The 14,246-nt window shown below is 51.2% G+C and overlaps 8 protein-coding genes across 8 annotated transcripts; 2 read left to right on the plus strand and 6 right to left on the minus strand.

Moving 5' to 3' along the window:
• Positions 1-872: 872 nt before the first annotated feature.
• Positions 873-2,009, plus strand: M436DRAFT_77965 (uncharacterized protein; the record flags this gene model as incomplete). The annotated part of the gene is made up of 2 exons (XM_013576994.1): positions 873-1,406; positions 1,461-2,009. 2 exons carry the CDS (start codon positions 873-875, stop codon positions 2,007-2,009), a joined length of 1,083 nt encoding a protein of 360 aa, XP_013432448.1.
• A 637-nt stretch (positions 2,010-2,646) lies between these two features.
• M436DRAFT_69250 (cellulase) lies at positions 2,647-4,201 on the minus strand (the record flags this gene model as incomplete). Its single annotated transcript, XM_013576828.1, has 2 exons — positions 2,647-3,825; positions 3,884-4,201. The coding sequence occupies 2 exons, from the start codon at positions 4,199-4,201 to the stop codon at positions 2,647-2,649; spliced, it is 1,497 nt and encodes a 498-aa protein (XP_013432282.1).
• Positions 4,202-4,703: 502 nt separating this feature from the next.
• M436DRAFT_27341 (uncharacterized protein) lies at positions 4,704-5,599 on the minus strand (the record flags this gene model as incomplete). The annotated part of the gene is made up of 3 exons (XM_013576074.1): positions 4,704-5,270; positions 5,326-5,430; positions 5,480-5,599. Coding segments are annotated over 3 exons (792 nt in total), but the record flags the coding sequence as incomplete, so codon positions are not given.
• Positions 5,600-6,674: 1,075 nt separating this feature from the next.
• On the plus strand, positions 6,675-8,217 carry M436DRAFT_36176 (glycoside hydrolase; the record flags this gene model as incomplete). The annotated part of the gene is made up of 2 exons (XM_013576345.1): positions 6,675-7,913; positions 7,969-8,217. The coding sequence occupies 2 exons, from the start codon at positions 6,675-6,677 to the stop codon at positions 8,215-8,217; spliced, it is 1,488 nt and encodes a 495-aa protein (XP_013431799.1).
• A 369-nt stretch (positions 8,218-8,586) lies between these two features.
• M436DRAFT_35982 (uncharacterized protein) lies at positions 8,587-9,668 on the minus strand (the record flags this gene model as incomplete). Its single annotated transcript, XM_013576308.1, has 3 exons — positions 8,587-8,774; positions 8,828-9,311; positions 9,444-9,668. Coding segments are annotated over 3 exons (897 nt in total), but the record flags the coding sequence as incomplete, so codon positions are not given.
• Positions 9,669-9,929: 261 nt separating this feature from the next.
• Positions 9,930-10,807, minus strand: M436DRAFT_35284 (concanavalin A-like lectin/glucanase; the record flags this gene model as incomplete). The annotated part of the gene is made up of 3 exons (XM_013576194.1): positions 9,930-10,021; positions 10,080-10,457; positions 10,507-10,807. Coding segments are annotated over 3 exons (771 nt in total), but the record flags the coding sequence as incomplete, so codon positions are not given.
• An 883-nt stretch (positions 10,808-11,690) lies between these two features.
• Positions 11,691-12,746, minus strand: M436DRAFT_60062 (SET domain-containing protein; the record flags this gene model as incomplete). The annotated part of the gene is made up of 1 exon (XM_013576694.1): positions 11,691-12,746. One exon carries the CDS (start codon positions 12,744-12,746, stop codon positions 11,691-11,693), a length of 1,056 nt encoding a protein of 351 aa, XP_013432148.1.
• A 300-nt stretch (positions 12,747-13,046) lies between these two features.
• M436DRAFT_77970 (GroES-like protein) lies at positions 13,047-14,126 on the minus strand (the record flags this gene model as incomplete). The annotated part of the gene is made up of 2 exons (XM_013576995.1): positions 13,047-13,953; positions 14,005-14,126. The coding sequence occupies 2 exons, from the start codon at positions 14,124-14,126 to the stop codon at positions 13,047-13,049; spliced, it is 1,029 nt and encodes a 342-aa protein (XP_013432449.1).
• Between the last annotated feature and the right edge of the window lie 120 nt (positions 14,127-14,246).

Consider the following 14,246-nt stretch of genomic DNA (forward strand, 5'->3'; position numbering starts at 1 on the left):
GTCAAGTATTGGAGAATCCTTCGTGCGAGATACGTACCATGGGGGCTTTTGGGCGCGGACAAGGAAGGTTCAACCGCCGGCTGGTTCTCGGCAACTTTCCGCCCCAAGTTTCGCTCGCCAGGTCCAACTTCTCCAACCTCCTGCCGTGTCGTCCTCGATTAGACATACCTTTTGGATTATAGCAGCACCTGAGAGTCCTCTTTCGGCGATGCGATCCAACATCACGGCAGCCGTAGCAATCTTAGGGCCTGGCTGGGCATACCTCTGATCGTATCTAGAGTTCGACACGTGCACTCTCCCACGTGCTCTGACACTGCCCATCGCAAGGTGAGTTTGTGCCTACTCATGCATGTAATCGATAGATCGGCATGATGGCCTCGCGATCTCTCTATCCACATCATACCCCGGCTTCTGAAAGATCTGGAGAAGAACCAACAATAGCTCATCTGGAGCTTGATATAGCGGAGAACTAGCTGAAGAGATACTAATATGGCAAATGGCACTACCAGATCCTGGGACCAGAGACGGGATCTTACCAACAATTGACTTTGGTACAGTCCGATGTTTGGCGCCTTGAAAACATCTCAGCTCGGCCTCGCCGTACTGCTATACCGCCTACCAAGAGTCTGCCTGCGATGGATCGAAGCTGTCCCTTGGAAGCTGAACCGTGCAAAAGGCGCTATCGAAACTTGCTGCCAGCGCCTTGTCTGTTCGTAGAATATGGTCTTGGACAATCGAGGTCTGGATTGTCGAGTGAGAAGATATAAAGCATGGCCTCTGCCTCGTTAGAAAGGAACAACCAGCATCAGCATCTCAATCACAACAACCTAACCACGAGCCTTTTCTACACCTCATCCTGTCTTCTATTCAAGATGCGCTCTTTCGCTCTCATCGCCGGCCTTGCAGCACTCGCTGTTGCTTCGCCTATGCCTCAGGACCCTAACGACATTGTTGCTGATCTTCCAATCCCGGACATCGTCTCGGCTCCCATCGGCGCCGCTGACAATGACACCGTTGCTTATGATCCCAATGCCGCCGCAGCTGCCGCAGTCGCTGTAGTCCTTTCTGATACATCGGATGACAATAGCGTTGTGAACAAGAGGTCTCTTGAGGAGCGCGGTGCATGCACTCCTCAGCCCCTGGGCTCGGGTCCTACCTCCCCCGAGGTCGCCGATGACCCGACTTCCTTCCAGAACTATGGTGGATTCTCGACTGCAGCAACCAGCGCCGTAACACCTTCTCGCTACGTCCAGACTTTCAAGGACCAGAAGGCGTCGGTCAACGCTTGCGGCTACTTGACCTACAAGACTTACACATCTTACGATGTCGACCAGGCAGCTGCTGATTGCGACGCTATCGTTGGATGCAAGGGATTCAACATCTTCTTCGAACGCGACCCCACACTGGTAAGTCCACGTGTCAAATCAGTAGTGTCGACAATGCTAACTTTGGTATCCTAGAACCCTGCAGCTGGTTGCCCCAACCCTGCTTCCACTACCGTGATCAAGGCCTCCTTCTGGGGCAATGTCCTCAACCCCATCGTTGCGACCAACTCTGGCCAGTACCGCAACAAATTCCAGGTCGTCATCGCCGGATCCAACGCCTACAACGTGAAAGAAGTCGACTCCTCCCTCACCGGCTACTCCCAAACCCAACTGGGCAACTGCGCCATCCAAGCACCAGGAACCACCTGCACCACCGGCCAACCCGACTCTCTGCTCGCCAGAACACTGACATTCCAAGACGGCGTCCTCGATCACACCCGCTGCCAAAAGGCCTGCGACAACCTCACCGGCGACAACGCCTGCAAGTTCTTCACCAGCTACATGCTCGTCACCAACGGCAAGTGTGGCGTTCAGCAGTGCGCTTTCTACAAGCGTGCCTGGGATCCCGCTACTTACTGCAAGAACTTCGGACAGGGCAACATCTCCATCCAGTGGTCTTCGAGCTTCACCAGCGCTGATGATGGTGTTGCGACTTGCCCCCTCAAATCACGCAGTCTATTCTAAGTTTGCTGTTTTGACGGAGGATCAGTGAGTGGGATGTTTGTCGACGATGACTACACTTTGTTGATTAAATCTTCTTTTATCTCTTTGTCTTGGTTCGTTTTTTTGCTTGTTAGATGTTCTTTGTCTTCTGATTCGGATTTCTATAGGCGTTTTTCGCAATTTCAATCAAATTTTCGTAAAGAAATTTCTTCAATCTAAAGACCTACGGTGATGAAACATGATCTGGCATCGGAACCAAATCGCACAACACGCCTTCACTGGTTCGAATATAATGTGCACTCCATTCCTCCCCGACGACCGTTTCGACCTTCTCCTGCGTGCTGAGTATGAGGTTCCCATGCCGTCTCGAGGCGACCAGGCGCAAAATCATGTATCGGTTTTTTTGGAGCAGCCTCAGAGCTGAAATCCTGGTCTGAGTAAGGTGTCTGCGCATGCTAGTGGTTCGTTTGCAAGATCAAATTCCTCGGTACAAGCGTTAGAGGAGCAGGTGGGAAACATGTTGCGGCCAACTGCCTTCTGGTGGAGGATGACCATTACACCAAGAGTGGTTGAGTGGAATGGATGGAGTGTTGATCTCATTAAGGTTATTGGCCGAAGTGAACAAGGAAGTTGAATCCTGAGCTACGGACGGACTACTCTACTGCTGTACTCTAGATTTCTCCGCATCCGCCTGCAAGATCTGGGTCAACTGATCTCTAGTAACGCAATTCTCAAACTTGAAACTCGCAGCAAGTTCATCAAGCTCCTGCTCACTCTTCCCCTTGAATAGTTCCGCGAATTCCAAGCTCAGGTAATCAGACAACAAACACTCCCTGACAATACGTTCAAATTGTCTCTCGATGTTCCAGTGATGAGGGTACTTGATGTCGTGCAAATGCTCAGGGACCATCTTCTTGATGTCGCGAAGGAATGGGTCGTAGGTTGAGGAAACACCAGTCTTGTCGACTACACCCCAGAAGTCCAGGCCGAGCTTTTGCTTCTTGGCGACGAAAGAGGCGATGAGTTGCATGTAGGGAGATTCGCGGGATACATGGACCATGCCTTGGTAGCCGATATCCTTGTACAGCCAGATGGTCCAGTGGATTTGTGATTCAGCGTAGATGCTCAACTGCTCTTTGAGCACGCCGAACCTGCTAACGTTTGTCTTCTCGGCATTAGGATCAGCGCTAGGGTCAGCGTAAACCGGTCCAAACTCGCCGTTCCACAGTGGAACATTGTGCTCGCGTGAGAATTCTGCTTTGCGGTTGAATTGACGGCGAAGCTTGGAGTTTTGCTCCTCGGTACCAGAGTAGGGATCTTGACCTGGGATGGGGAAGCCAAGGTTTGCGTAGTCGTGGCAGGCGTAGACTGTGTTTGGCATAATCCTTGTGAAAGCGCTGAAGTCCATGGCATACGTGTTGCCGTCCACCCAGAGAATGTGATCGGGATCAACTTCTCTGATGGCCTTCTCCATTCTGTCGTACCAGGCGACGAGACGAGTATGCTTAGGGTCTGCCGGCTCGTTGAGAGGGTTGTAGCCAGCGATGACAGGATTGCCAACGTAATGTTTAGCGATGTGTACCCAGAGGTCGATCATCTGGTCCTGGAAGACCTTGAAATCCCAGAAAAGTGCTTTTCCGATCCCACTATCACAGTGCCAGTCTTGATTCTGTCCGCCGGGAACTGCATGGAGATCGAGGATAACGTATAGATTGTGGCGGCCACAAATGTCTACGATATTGTCCAACAACTTGAATCCTGCATCTTTCATCACGCTTGGGTTGTCATCGTCGATGAAGTGACGGTAGTTGAAGGGTATACGGATGCAGTTGAGACCCTGTTTCATTCACGTCAGCGCTCATACCAGCAGCAACAGCTTCTAGCATCAAGCTTACAAGACTCTGAAAGTACGCAGCATCTGCGTCAGTGAAGAAGTAGTGGATCAGACGGTCGAAGAAGTACTGGGCTTTCTCTTTGCCCAAGACTTCGGCCATGGCAGCTCTGTGTTCGTGTTCATGTCCAGGGTAACCAGTAATGAAGTTCTCGAAGTTCAGATGGCCACCAAGGCCTGCTCCCTTCAGGATAACTTTTGAACCTGAGGCGTCGACGATCTCAGCACCCTCAACATGTAGCATAGAGCACGGTGGGTTGGTGAACCCAGTCGTGTTCGACTGTTGTGTTGAACTGTTGTTGGTATCTGCGTGAGGAGCCATTTTGATAGTATAAAAGTAGGTGGACTCGTAAAAGCAGCAGGAGCTGAGATGGAAGGCGTCGACAGATCATATATGCCATATGGAAGCAGCATAATTGCCTGTATCTAGCTAACGTTTCTTGGGACCACAACCCAATACCATTTTAGCCGCCAGATGTTTATCCAGCATGTGATGGCGGGGTAAAATGCCCCGCAATCTGGCGGAGTGTCGGTCCGGGAAGAAGAGATCGGAATACAATCAAGTCATCTGCAATGTGTCGACTTCACTCAATGGTATTTGTTGGAGTGGGTTCCAAATTCCACGAGTTCAGCCCTTGGACTGGGGCGACCTCAACCACGTCGCCTCTTGGTGAGTGAATTGTCTTCAGATCGTAAGTATTGTATGAGAAATCTGTCAGTCCTCTCAGATTGCGACGCCTGGCCGAACTTGCAGAAGGCAATGACCCAGAAGGTGCCGACGAATTTCTGCGGACACTGAACACTGATTTGGTCCAGTGGGTTGTCGCGATGAGGAAAGGCTTGACCGCCGGCGCGCACCCGGCGAAGATGCCCAGCGCAATCTCCACGCAACAACACAGAGTAGCCATTCCTAGACCCCAAACACGATCCTTCCTGGCAGGAAAGTATGGTACGAATGGCAAGCGTACAAGCGTAGCGATGGAGGCCAGCAAACCCAAACTGAGTAGCATCCACGCCATTATCTTTTTTTGACGGTTCAGTGTTGAATTCCAGAAGATGATGGCCGGGATGATGACGCAAACCAGGTCAGAAATGGAAGTGATTGCTGTCAGCATGTAGACAAGAACCTCGATTACGGTGCCGCTGAAGCAAGATCCCTCCCTCGGAAACTCTGGAAAATCGTAGAAGTGCCGCCAGTTGGTATGATACGGCCTGCACAGCGCCATCAGACCTGCAAAGCATGCGATAGTTGTGATGATGTGTAGTATGACCATCATGTAGATGGCCTGTCGCAAACGCTTGCTGGTCGCGAATCTGAGGAGGGTCAAACAGAGGCTACATCTCAGCGGGCCCAGCGTGATGCAATAGAGAAGATCGAATATGCTGAAGTACTACGCATTGTTTCTTTTCAGCTGCTGCTCCCGGTGAATAGTTGTAGAGACTGACCATTGAAGCTGCGATTATCTGTGCCGGCAGGAGTTGATCATCTCGGACACCAAGGCCTTTCGAGATGGACACCAGAGCGCAGACAGCACACGGAATGAACAGAAGCTGGGAATCATCAGTGTTGTGTTCAGTAGTATGGTTGTCTCGGGCTCACCTCAGTCAAGATCATGGTCCAATCGTCCAGCTTCAGGGAGTTCCTTCTCTGTCGTCCGACGATTCTCAATACGACTGTGGGCAGTGTCGCGACCAAGCAGACCAAGATCACGCCAAACAGCCACCAGTTGACCGCTTGACGCATCTTGGAGTCGGATGCAGAGCTGGCAAGAATCTCTGAGTCGCCCGTGGCGACGAGGATGAGTGCGATCAGTTGTCTGGAGAGAGCTATAGGAAAGTGCTCCGAAGTGTCCAACACCCGTTCTGGTCGAATCCATTGTTACCGTTGGGAAGGAACGTTGGCCGCGGATCTAGAAATTTGTCTCACCTTACCTTCCCAGGTGCCCAGCCACGAGGACAAGGACATGAACGGCGTAGACTCCGCATCATCTTCAGCAGATTTGACTCTGCATTCGAATAGAGGTATAGGTCAGGAGAGTGGCGTATATCATCAGAGTCACGGTGTTGTTATAAGGACTCTTCAAGATCGGAGTTTGCCAAGCGGTTTGAGAATTGAGGCTAATAATTCACCCCGATTGAGATTTGATTGTGGACCAAACTGATGAGACCGCACGTTGGCAGATGCCCTCATCTTCTTGAAGTTGAAGGAGCCGGAGACCATGTGAGTGGTTAACAATCCCGAGGTCCCGAGGGCTCATCTATGCCATCTCAACGTCCAGAGGCGAACAGTCGTAGCCAGCACGAAGGTCTTGGCTTACCTCACAGGAATCTGTGGCAGGTAGAGAAAGACGGCCGTGTATCTCGAGATCAGCTGCATCACTCGACACTCAAGTACGAATAATAACTTTTGTTCTTCGATAGCTCAAAGAATCGGAGCCTCGTCCTCCGGGTTCAGTTTGGAGAAGATGTGAGCCCCCCCACAATTCTTCCGCTCCATCTCGTCATATATCCGCCGATTACCACGGCGGGGTTCGGCAGACACGACCTCCAAACCACTGCGATCTTGCCAGCAGGGTGCGGTGAGGGGCTCATGCCTCTTGTACGACTACTCCACACGATGCATGCCGTAAAAATCATGCTTCTGCAGAAATGCAACCTCATGCCATCATGAGGATCGTCCGCCGAGTAATGCTGCAAGAAAGCCCTAACATGGTAGAGTATAAAGAAGCTGCTGCTGTTGTGACTTGTCTTCTGCTTCCTCACATACCAAAAGCAAGAGCAGCGAAACATTCATCATGGTTGTTTCAGGCTGGCTTTCTGTATTGACAGCAGCTGCTATCCCTACACTCATCTCTGCCAGACCTCATGAATTTCGCTCTATTCAAAATGGTACCGGAATCGCTGCCGACGATTTCGTCTCGATCGATGGCTTCAAGCTCAAAGACCGCCAAGGCACAGTCTACCTCACAGGACTGAACTACTGGTCCTGTATGAATCTAGCCGCTGATGACCATGTCGGAGGCAATCACTCTCGCTTCATCACAGAGCTAGACCAAATGCAGGCTCATGGCGTCAACCACCTTCGCATCATGGCATCTTCGGAGGGCGCACCAACACATCAGCCCTTCAGGATGTATCCCGCACTGATGGAAGCTCCCGGCGCATACAACGAAGCCATCTTCGTTGGCTTGGACCGCTGCTTAGCCGAGATGAGCAAGCGAGGTATGAGGGCCACCATGACTCTCGCGAACGAATGGCAATGGAGCGGTGGCTTCGGACAATACGTCAGCTGGGCAACAAACGACAGTCAAATCCCCTACCCTTCGTCCTGGAATCTGACAGCGGCACCTCAACGTTCGGAACCCGGTACCGGATGGGGCAATTACACAGTCGAGGGTGTAGATGCAGCTCCCTACAGCAACTTCACAGCCTATGCGAATCAGTTCTATACCATGCCAAAGTGCCAGGAATGGTACCACGCTCACATCGACAAAGTCTTGAATCGAGTCAACACAGTCAATGGTCGTGTCTACAAGGAAGACGCTACAGTAATGACCTGGCAACTAGCCAACGAACCCCAACCCGCTGTCGTACCCACAGAGTATCTCGGCCCTTACTCTCTCGAACTCCCTGCTGCGCCCGAAGACCCCATCATCCCATGGGTCAAGAACAGCAGCACTTACATCAAGTCCCTCGCCCCCAATCAACTCATCAACGTAGGCTTCGAGGGCAAACAAGGAAAATGGTACTACCAAGCCGTTCACAACTTTTCTACCGTCGACTATGGCACCACTCATTGCTGGGTACAGAACTGGGGTGTCTACGACATGCTGAACTCATCTTTTGCAAACCTTGACGCAGCGAAAAGTTTTGCTACAGCATTCGTGGCAAACTCCAGCGAGTGGAGCAGGGAAATTGGTAAACCAGTTTTCCTGGAAGAATTTGGAATGGCCAGAAACAACTGGGAAAATTTTGGAAAAGAGTATCCTTATTTGAGCTCGGCTGGTACTAGTAACAAGGATAACTACTTTACCGTAAGTTCGACTTCTGCATACTGACGATAGTACTCGATTGCTAACTCGATTACAGACGATTATTGGAGCCGCTATGAATGACTTCATGTCGGACAATGGCTCTTATGTCGGTACCTGTCCCTGGGCTTACGGAGGATTGTACCGTCCAGAGACACAGCATGCGAATGCATTTGGCGAGGTCTGGGCTGGAGATCCGCCTCACGAGGCACCTGGTTGGTACGATCTGTATGACACTGATGAGGCAATGAACATCGTGCACCGTCAACAACAAGACATTGCCGCATTCTTGAGCAAGAGCCAATGAGCGGGCGTGTGTAATGAGGTTCATACTATCTGAATATCGAAACTTTTGCATCTCTCTACACTAGATCATCGGTCTCACAGCGTCAACCTTGGGCGCGGGAATCACGCCCATCTTGGCCAAATCCTGATACATCTCAAACACACTCTCCATCGTATCCACGAACCCACTGAAACCAAATCTACGCATCTTTGCAGAAGAAGGCTGACCAATCTTATGAAACACAAAGTCCGCCATGTCGAAATGGCTCATCTTCACGTGCTGGAGACAGCAGTAAACCTATCACCCAAAGATTCAGAAACTACACATATACATTAACATTTATATATCCTTATTCAAAGCCTCTTCTCAATCCGACCCCAATACCAACGCTCAAGTCTCCTTACCCCAAGCAGGGTACTGAGCTCCATTGACGCTGTTGCAAGGATACTTGACAATATCCACACTGCTGACCCCCGAGTTCTGACCCGCATTACTCGAAAGCACAGAGCTGCCATCAGGAGCATAGATGTTGAAGCGCATATCTCCTTGACCGCCTCCATTGGCCCACATAGTACGAACTGCATCATTCCATTAGCAACTGTGTCAATCAAGAAAAGTAGGTAAGACTTACTGGGAAGATAACTGCCAACAGTAAGATAGTAAGCCAAAGTCTGAGGGGTTTGCGTCGCGATCTGCGAACTCCAGAATTGCGTAATGTCGGCGTTTGCCCTGGACCAGCCAGTCACTGCATCACTGCCAATCCACACGAATTGAATGTCGTCAGTGTAAGGGATGTTGAGCGAGTAGTAGCCAGTCTGAGACGCAAAGAGGTAGAAAGTGTGGTCCAAAACAAGATTGCTGCCATCAACTGGGTAGTAGCCGTATACATTGATGTAGGTACCGTATTGATCGTTGGACTCGGCAATGTAAGTGGTGTCGTCGGCAAACCATGGGGTAACCTTCTTGTAGCTTTCGGGGACGAAGGATGGGTAGCCGTAGGTTGCTTGGCCACCTGAGAATTTGTTCTTGTAGGCGGCAAAGTTGATGCCAGAGTTGCCGCAAGAGGTAACGGGAGTGGGGTAAACGATTGTGACGGTGGTGGTTGCACCTACAACCTTGGGTGTGGCGGTAATGTAGCCGACGGTAGATGCAGTGCCTGAATGTGTGGTGACAGTGGTGTAGGAAGCCTTTGCAGTCGAGGATGTGCTGATGACTTGTCCTTTCTTGGCGGGAGTCTGCACGTACACGGTAGCAGCAAGACCGGACACTGCGGTTGTGGTTGTGGTAAATGTACCAGTCCAGGCAGTGGTAATTGTGGTGAATGAGACCGTTGCGGGAGCGGTCTGGACAGGGGCAACAGTAGAAGTCGACGAGGACGAAGTAGTCGGTGCAACCGAAGAAGACGAAGAAGAAGACGAAGAAACGGAAGAAGATGAGGACGACTTGGTCGACGATGGAGCAGTCGAGGACGACGAAGATGAAGAAACAACCGAGGTTGATGAGGAGATGGACGAAGTGCTCGAAGCGACAGAGGAGACTGAAGAGGACGAGACCGAGCTCGATGACGAGGATGAGGAGACTGAGCTCGAGGAAGGAGCGACGCTCGACGAAGAAGAGGGAACCAAGCTTGCGAGGCCTGACACAATCGATGTCGGAAGAGGAGCAATACTCAACGACGACGAAGGAAGAACAACAGCAGGACAGGTGATAACGTTCGAGTTAATGCTGTCAGCGACACTGGTACGGTTGAAGTAAGCATCAATGCTGCGAATCTTCAACACGCTGTCAGCGGTAGGAGGTCCCTGAGCCCAAGAATTGCCATTGCCTGAGAGCAGGATTAGTATGTTGCTTCGCGCAAAAGGTAATAAAGATATAGATCTTACTCCAGTTGTTCCAGATCCAGGATCCGGGTGCAGTGGGAACGTTGTCAGTAATCGTTTGCACCAAGACTCCGTCAATGAAGAACTTGGAAACTCCAGGCAGCCAATCGAGTCTGTACTCGTGCCAAGCAGTGTTGGCATCAGCGGGCGCAGCTACATTGTAGGTTGAGTAAGGAGAAGTATTCGAGTTTTGCTCGTTGGTGAGCCAAGCCTTGGAGATATCCGAGGTCAGGAATGCAAAATCGATCTCTTGGGTGTCGTTGGAGTAAAAGATGAAGGCATTGGTGGTGCCTGCAACGTTGGAAATTTTGGCTACAGTGCGGACGGAAGCGTAAAGAATGTCGTTGTAGTTGGTTGCGAGCTGAGCAGTTGAAATGGGACCTGATTGATTTGTCAGAGAAGAGTGATGACAGCTGGGCGGGGATTGGACTACCATTGGTTTGTCCGCCAGGGACAGTGAGGGTCAAAGATTGATCACTTGCATCGAGACCGATGTTGACAATGTCAAAGCGACGAGCAAGAGGATTCACACCGGCATTGACGGTGTAGGTATCAGGGATCAGGTCCTGAACCGTTCCATAGAGATCGAGGCTGAAGTCATGACCAAAGCGAGTGTTGAACTGTCCAGCATCGGTGCTCCAGTAACATCCACTCCTCGAACCAGCAGGAGAGCCAGTGTAAGCATATGCTGTAGTAGCAACAGCCAAAAGATTGGTAGCAGCCTTCTTCATGATGAGAAGTGTTATTAAAGAAGGTGTATGTTATGAAAGAGTGACGCAGATGACGAAGAACAAAGCCTACCAGAACATGCAAAGCCTTTACTATATATTGTTCTGCGAGGAAGAAAGCCACATGGTAGACATGTATGGAAACAATACCGTCGTTGGACCATAAGGCTGACAAGGCAGTCTACAATATTGGGGCCAAGCGTTATTCTAGGCTATGATCAAGGCCTCGACCTGAAGACATGTCTCGCTTGTCAATATATCGTTATCTCAGCGGAATGAGTACGAGAGGGCAGAAAATATGTAGGCATAATGACAGAAGTGCCGGTGGGAAGGGCTGTCGGCCGTTGGATACTGAACGGTTTATCTGATGGAGCCGGTAACCGCTGGTCCGCATGTGAGATATCTGCAGCGAATTTGCGTTCCAGAAGCGTGTGTGGCTCAAGCCTTGTGATATATGCGATGGATTGTCTTTCCCTATCGTCCTGTTCGTGGTATGCATTTGGGTCAAGGCGCACAAGGCGTTCTTAGTTGGCGACCGTTGGGCATAGATGGGGTTGGTTTCGACCACGACTAGGACTCGCTGCCGGCATTATCGACATAAGCAAGAATTAAGCAAGGTCAACAAGCGATTGGAGCTAGCTCATGCCTTGTTGCACTCCGATCAAGACGATGAAAGGAGGAGGGATTCTCGTTGGGGGTGTTGAGAGAGACCGGACAGGACGGCCGTGGTCCAAGCGTTTCCACCGTCACGACTCGGCAGTCCGACCAAGAGCTCGCTTTTGTGCTCTCCGACAGACTTTAAAGCAGCGGGTATCTCTAACAAGAGCGGCGTGTCAGAGGACGATATGCCGTCATTTGTACAGACCTCGCGGGCGTATCTGCATCTCTAAACGACCTCTTGCTCGCACCGCGTACAAGCACAGTCAAACTTCCAATGCTCCTTTAACTTCTCCCTCCTCTCGCTCCTTGTCATATGTTTCTCATCACCACCCAAATAACTGATACACAATGCCTCACCAACCTGCACATCTCTCTCGGCCCAGAACTTCCACATGCGACCCTCACGTCTCTTCCGTATATTCGGTCCACAGCTGTGATTCCAATAACTGGCTGCCGTCCAGAGACCATAGCCCAAACACTCGCTGCCACCGCTTGTATCCTCGTCTAAATCCTGCGACCATATGTTGAACACGTTATGTGATGATTTTGCCGCAAGCGTGCGCAGGTTTGTCGCGGTGATGTGTTCCAGGAGGGAGAGGGGTACGCAGGCTAGGAGATGGTGATAACTGGTGATTTGGAACTTGAGGTCTGCGGGCGAGATGTATGGCATAGGTTCCGACTCGAGGATGAGTACATCAGACCATAGCAATGGCGAGTTTGCGATGGTGAGGATAGCTGGGAGTTGATAGGCTATCACGCCGCGTAAAGGTGGTATAGCGAGGATTTGTGTCAATAGGCGGCGCTCTGGTTTTGAGGGTTTGGCGGACGTGCGGGCGGCGCGGATTCTTGTCGCTGTCTCTTCTGCTTTTGTCCATGCCTCCTCGATCTCTTCTGTCGTCGGTCGCGGGAGAAGATGCTCTGGGTCTTCATCTGGATCCGACGAATTTGACTGTCCTGTCTTTCCCAGCCCTTCAATCGCGACTGCTGCTGCGTCATCGTTCACGACATCATTCCTCCAGGTGGCTTGACACTCTTCACTGCAGAATGCAAGTCCAGCTTTTGCGTCCCGGATGCGCCAGTTCCGCCCTCTGTTGTAGAGGAAGCATTCTGCGCAAACTTCCTTCCAGTATTCGCGGTAGATGACACTGGCTGCGATCTCGGCTGTCTCGAACAAAAGTGTGCCTTGAGGGATGAATTGTGTCGCGTAGACTCCTCGTCCGGATTCCGCTGTTTCGCGGACAGCAAAGATTGTCGATGCGTGGAGTGAGGCAGGTGCTGACATTTCTCATGGCAGGATCGAATCCTCTGGGAGATTTTTGTGACACTCGAGATCTAGACCCTGAACCTTGCGAGGAGAAGAAAAAGAAAAGAAAAAAAGAAGAAATATTATCGATCTGCCGGCGCAAACAGATTTATGTCCAGCCTTTTTGTGTGAGCGTTTGTTCTGGTACAAGCACACATCAAGACATGCATGAAGCACGCAAAAAGAAAGGAAGGTTGTAGTGCTCCTTGGAGTATGCGAAGACATAAAATCATACTAGCTTACTGCTAGATCCGCAATCATTAAGTTTCAAGCTACGTTTTACGACTGGCCAGCACCGGGAGTGTCAGCGATCTTGAAGACATACTTGACGGCCGAAGCCTTGCCCGACTTCAAGTTGGAAAGACCCTCCTGCACACCCTCGAGACCGCCAGCGATCTCCTCCTGAGGCTGAGCCTTGAACCAACCCTCATCAACACCCTTGGCAATGTAGCGGAAGTAGACAGAGCCAAAGTCCTTGTGGTCTCCGTGGACGTCTCCAACCATAGTGATGGACTGCTTGACGTGCTGAGGGCAGTCTGAGAAGTCCTTGCCCGGAAGAACCAAAGTGATGTGGCCACCCTCTGACATGACTGCAGCCACGTTCTGGTATGATCCCTTCTCCGAGACACCATCGAAGCAGTGGTGGAGCTCAGCACCCTTGAGTGCCTCCTTGATGCCCTTCTGCACGGCCTCATCGCCGTCGCGGTAATCGACGATGGTATCGCCCTTGCTGGGGTCGAGAAGCTTCTCGACGTGTGATCTGGCGCGACCAGCGACACCGATGATAGGGTGAATATTTGAGCGGACTGCAAGTTGGGTAGCGTAGTAACCGATGGAGGACGAAGCTCCGTAGATGACCAGAGGAATGGGCTTCTCATCGTCCTTGCGAGCGGTCCAGGGCTGAGGCAGTCTCAGACGCTCGTAGAGACCCAGGGCAGAAGTCAGAGAAGCAAGAGGCAGAGCAGCACCCTCCTGGAAAGAGACGTGCTCGGGGAGGTAGGCAGTGGTGTGGGCCCAAGCAACAGCGTACTCGGCGTAGGAGCCACCAGGTGCCAGCATCTGATGGAAGGCAATGACACGATCGCCCTTCTTGAACTCCGAGACTCCTGCACCGACCTCGTGAACAGTGCCAGCAATGTCGTCGCCTTGATTGAGCTCGCCCTTCTTTGTCATATCAGGGTACTTCCTGTAAGAGCATCAGAAGTGTATTTTCTCGGCCAATAGACCCCAAACATACCAGTCCTTGGGGTTGCTACCAGAGTAGACGACCTTGATGACAACCTGACCCTTCTCGGCCTTGGGAACAGGCGAGTCGACGATCTCGACCTTAGGGCCGGCGCGGATAATTGCTTCCTTCATGTTGAGTTTGATGGTTGATGTGAAAGGTCTGAATTGAAGGGACTTGCAACTGTTTCTTGCAAGAGATCTATACTGAGCTCGAAAGATTGAAGAAAACATATGGAATGTTTTTGAGGCAAG

Source organism: Aureobasidium namibiae, assembly GCF_000721765.1.
Source record: "Aureobasidium namibiae CBS 147.97 unplaced genomic scaffold scaffold_1, whole genome shotgun sequence".
In the NCBI taxonomy this organism is placed as follows: Eukaryota; Fungi; Ascomycota; class Dothideomycetes; order Dothideales; family Saccotheciaceae; genus Aureobasidium; species Aureobasidium namibiae.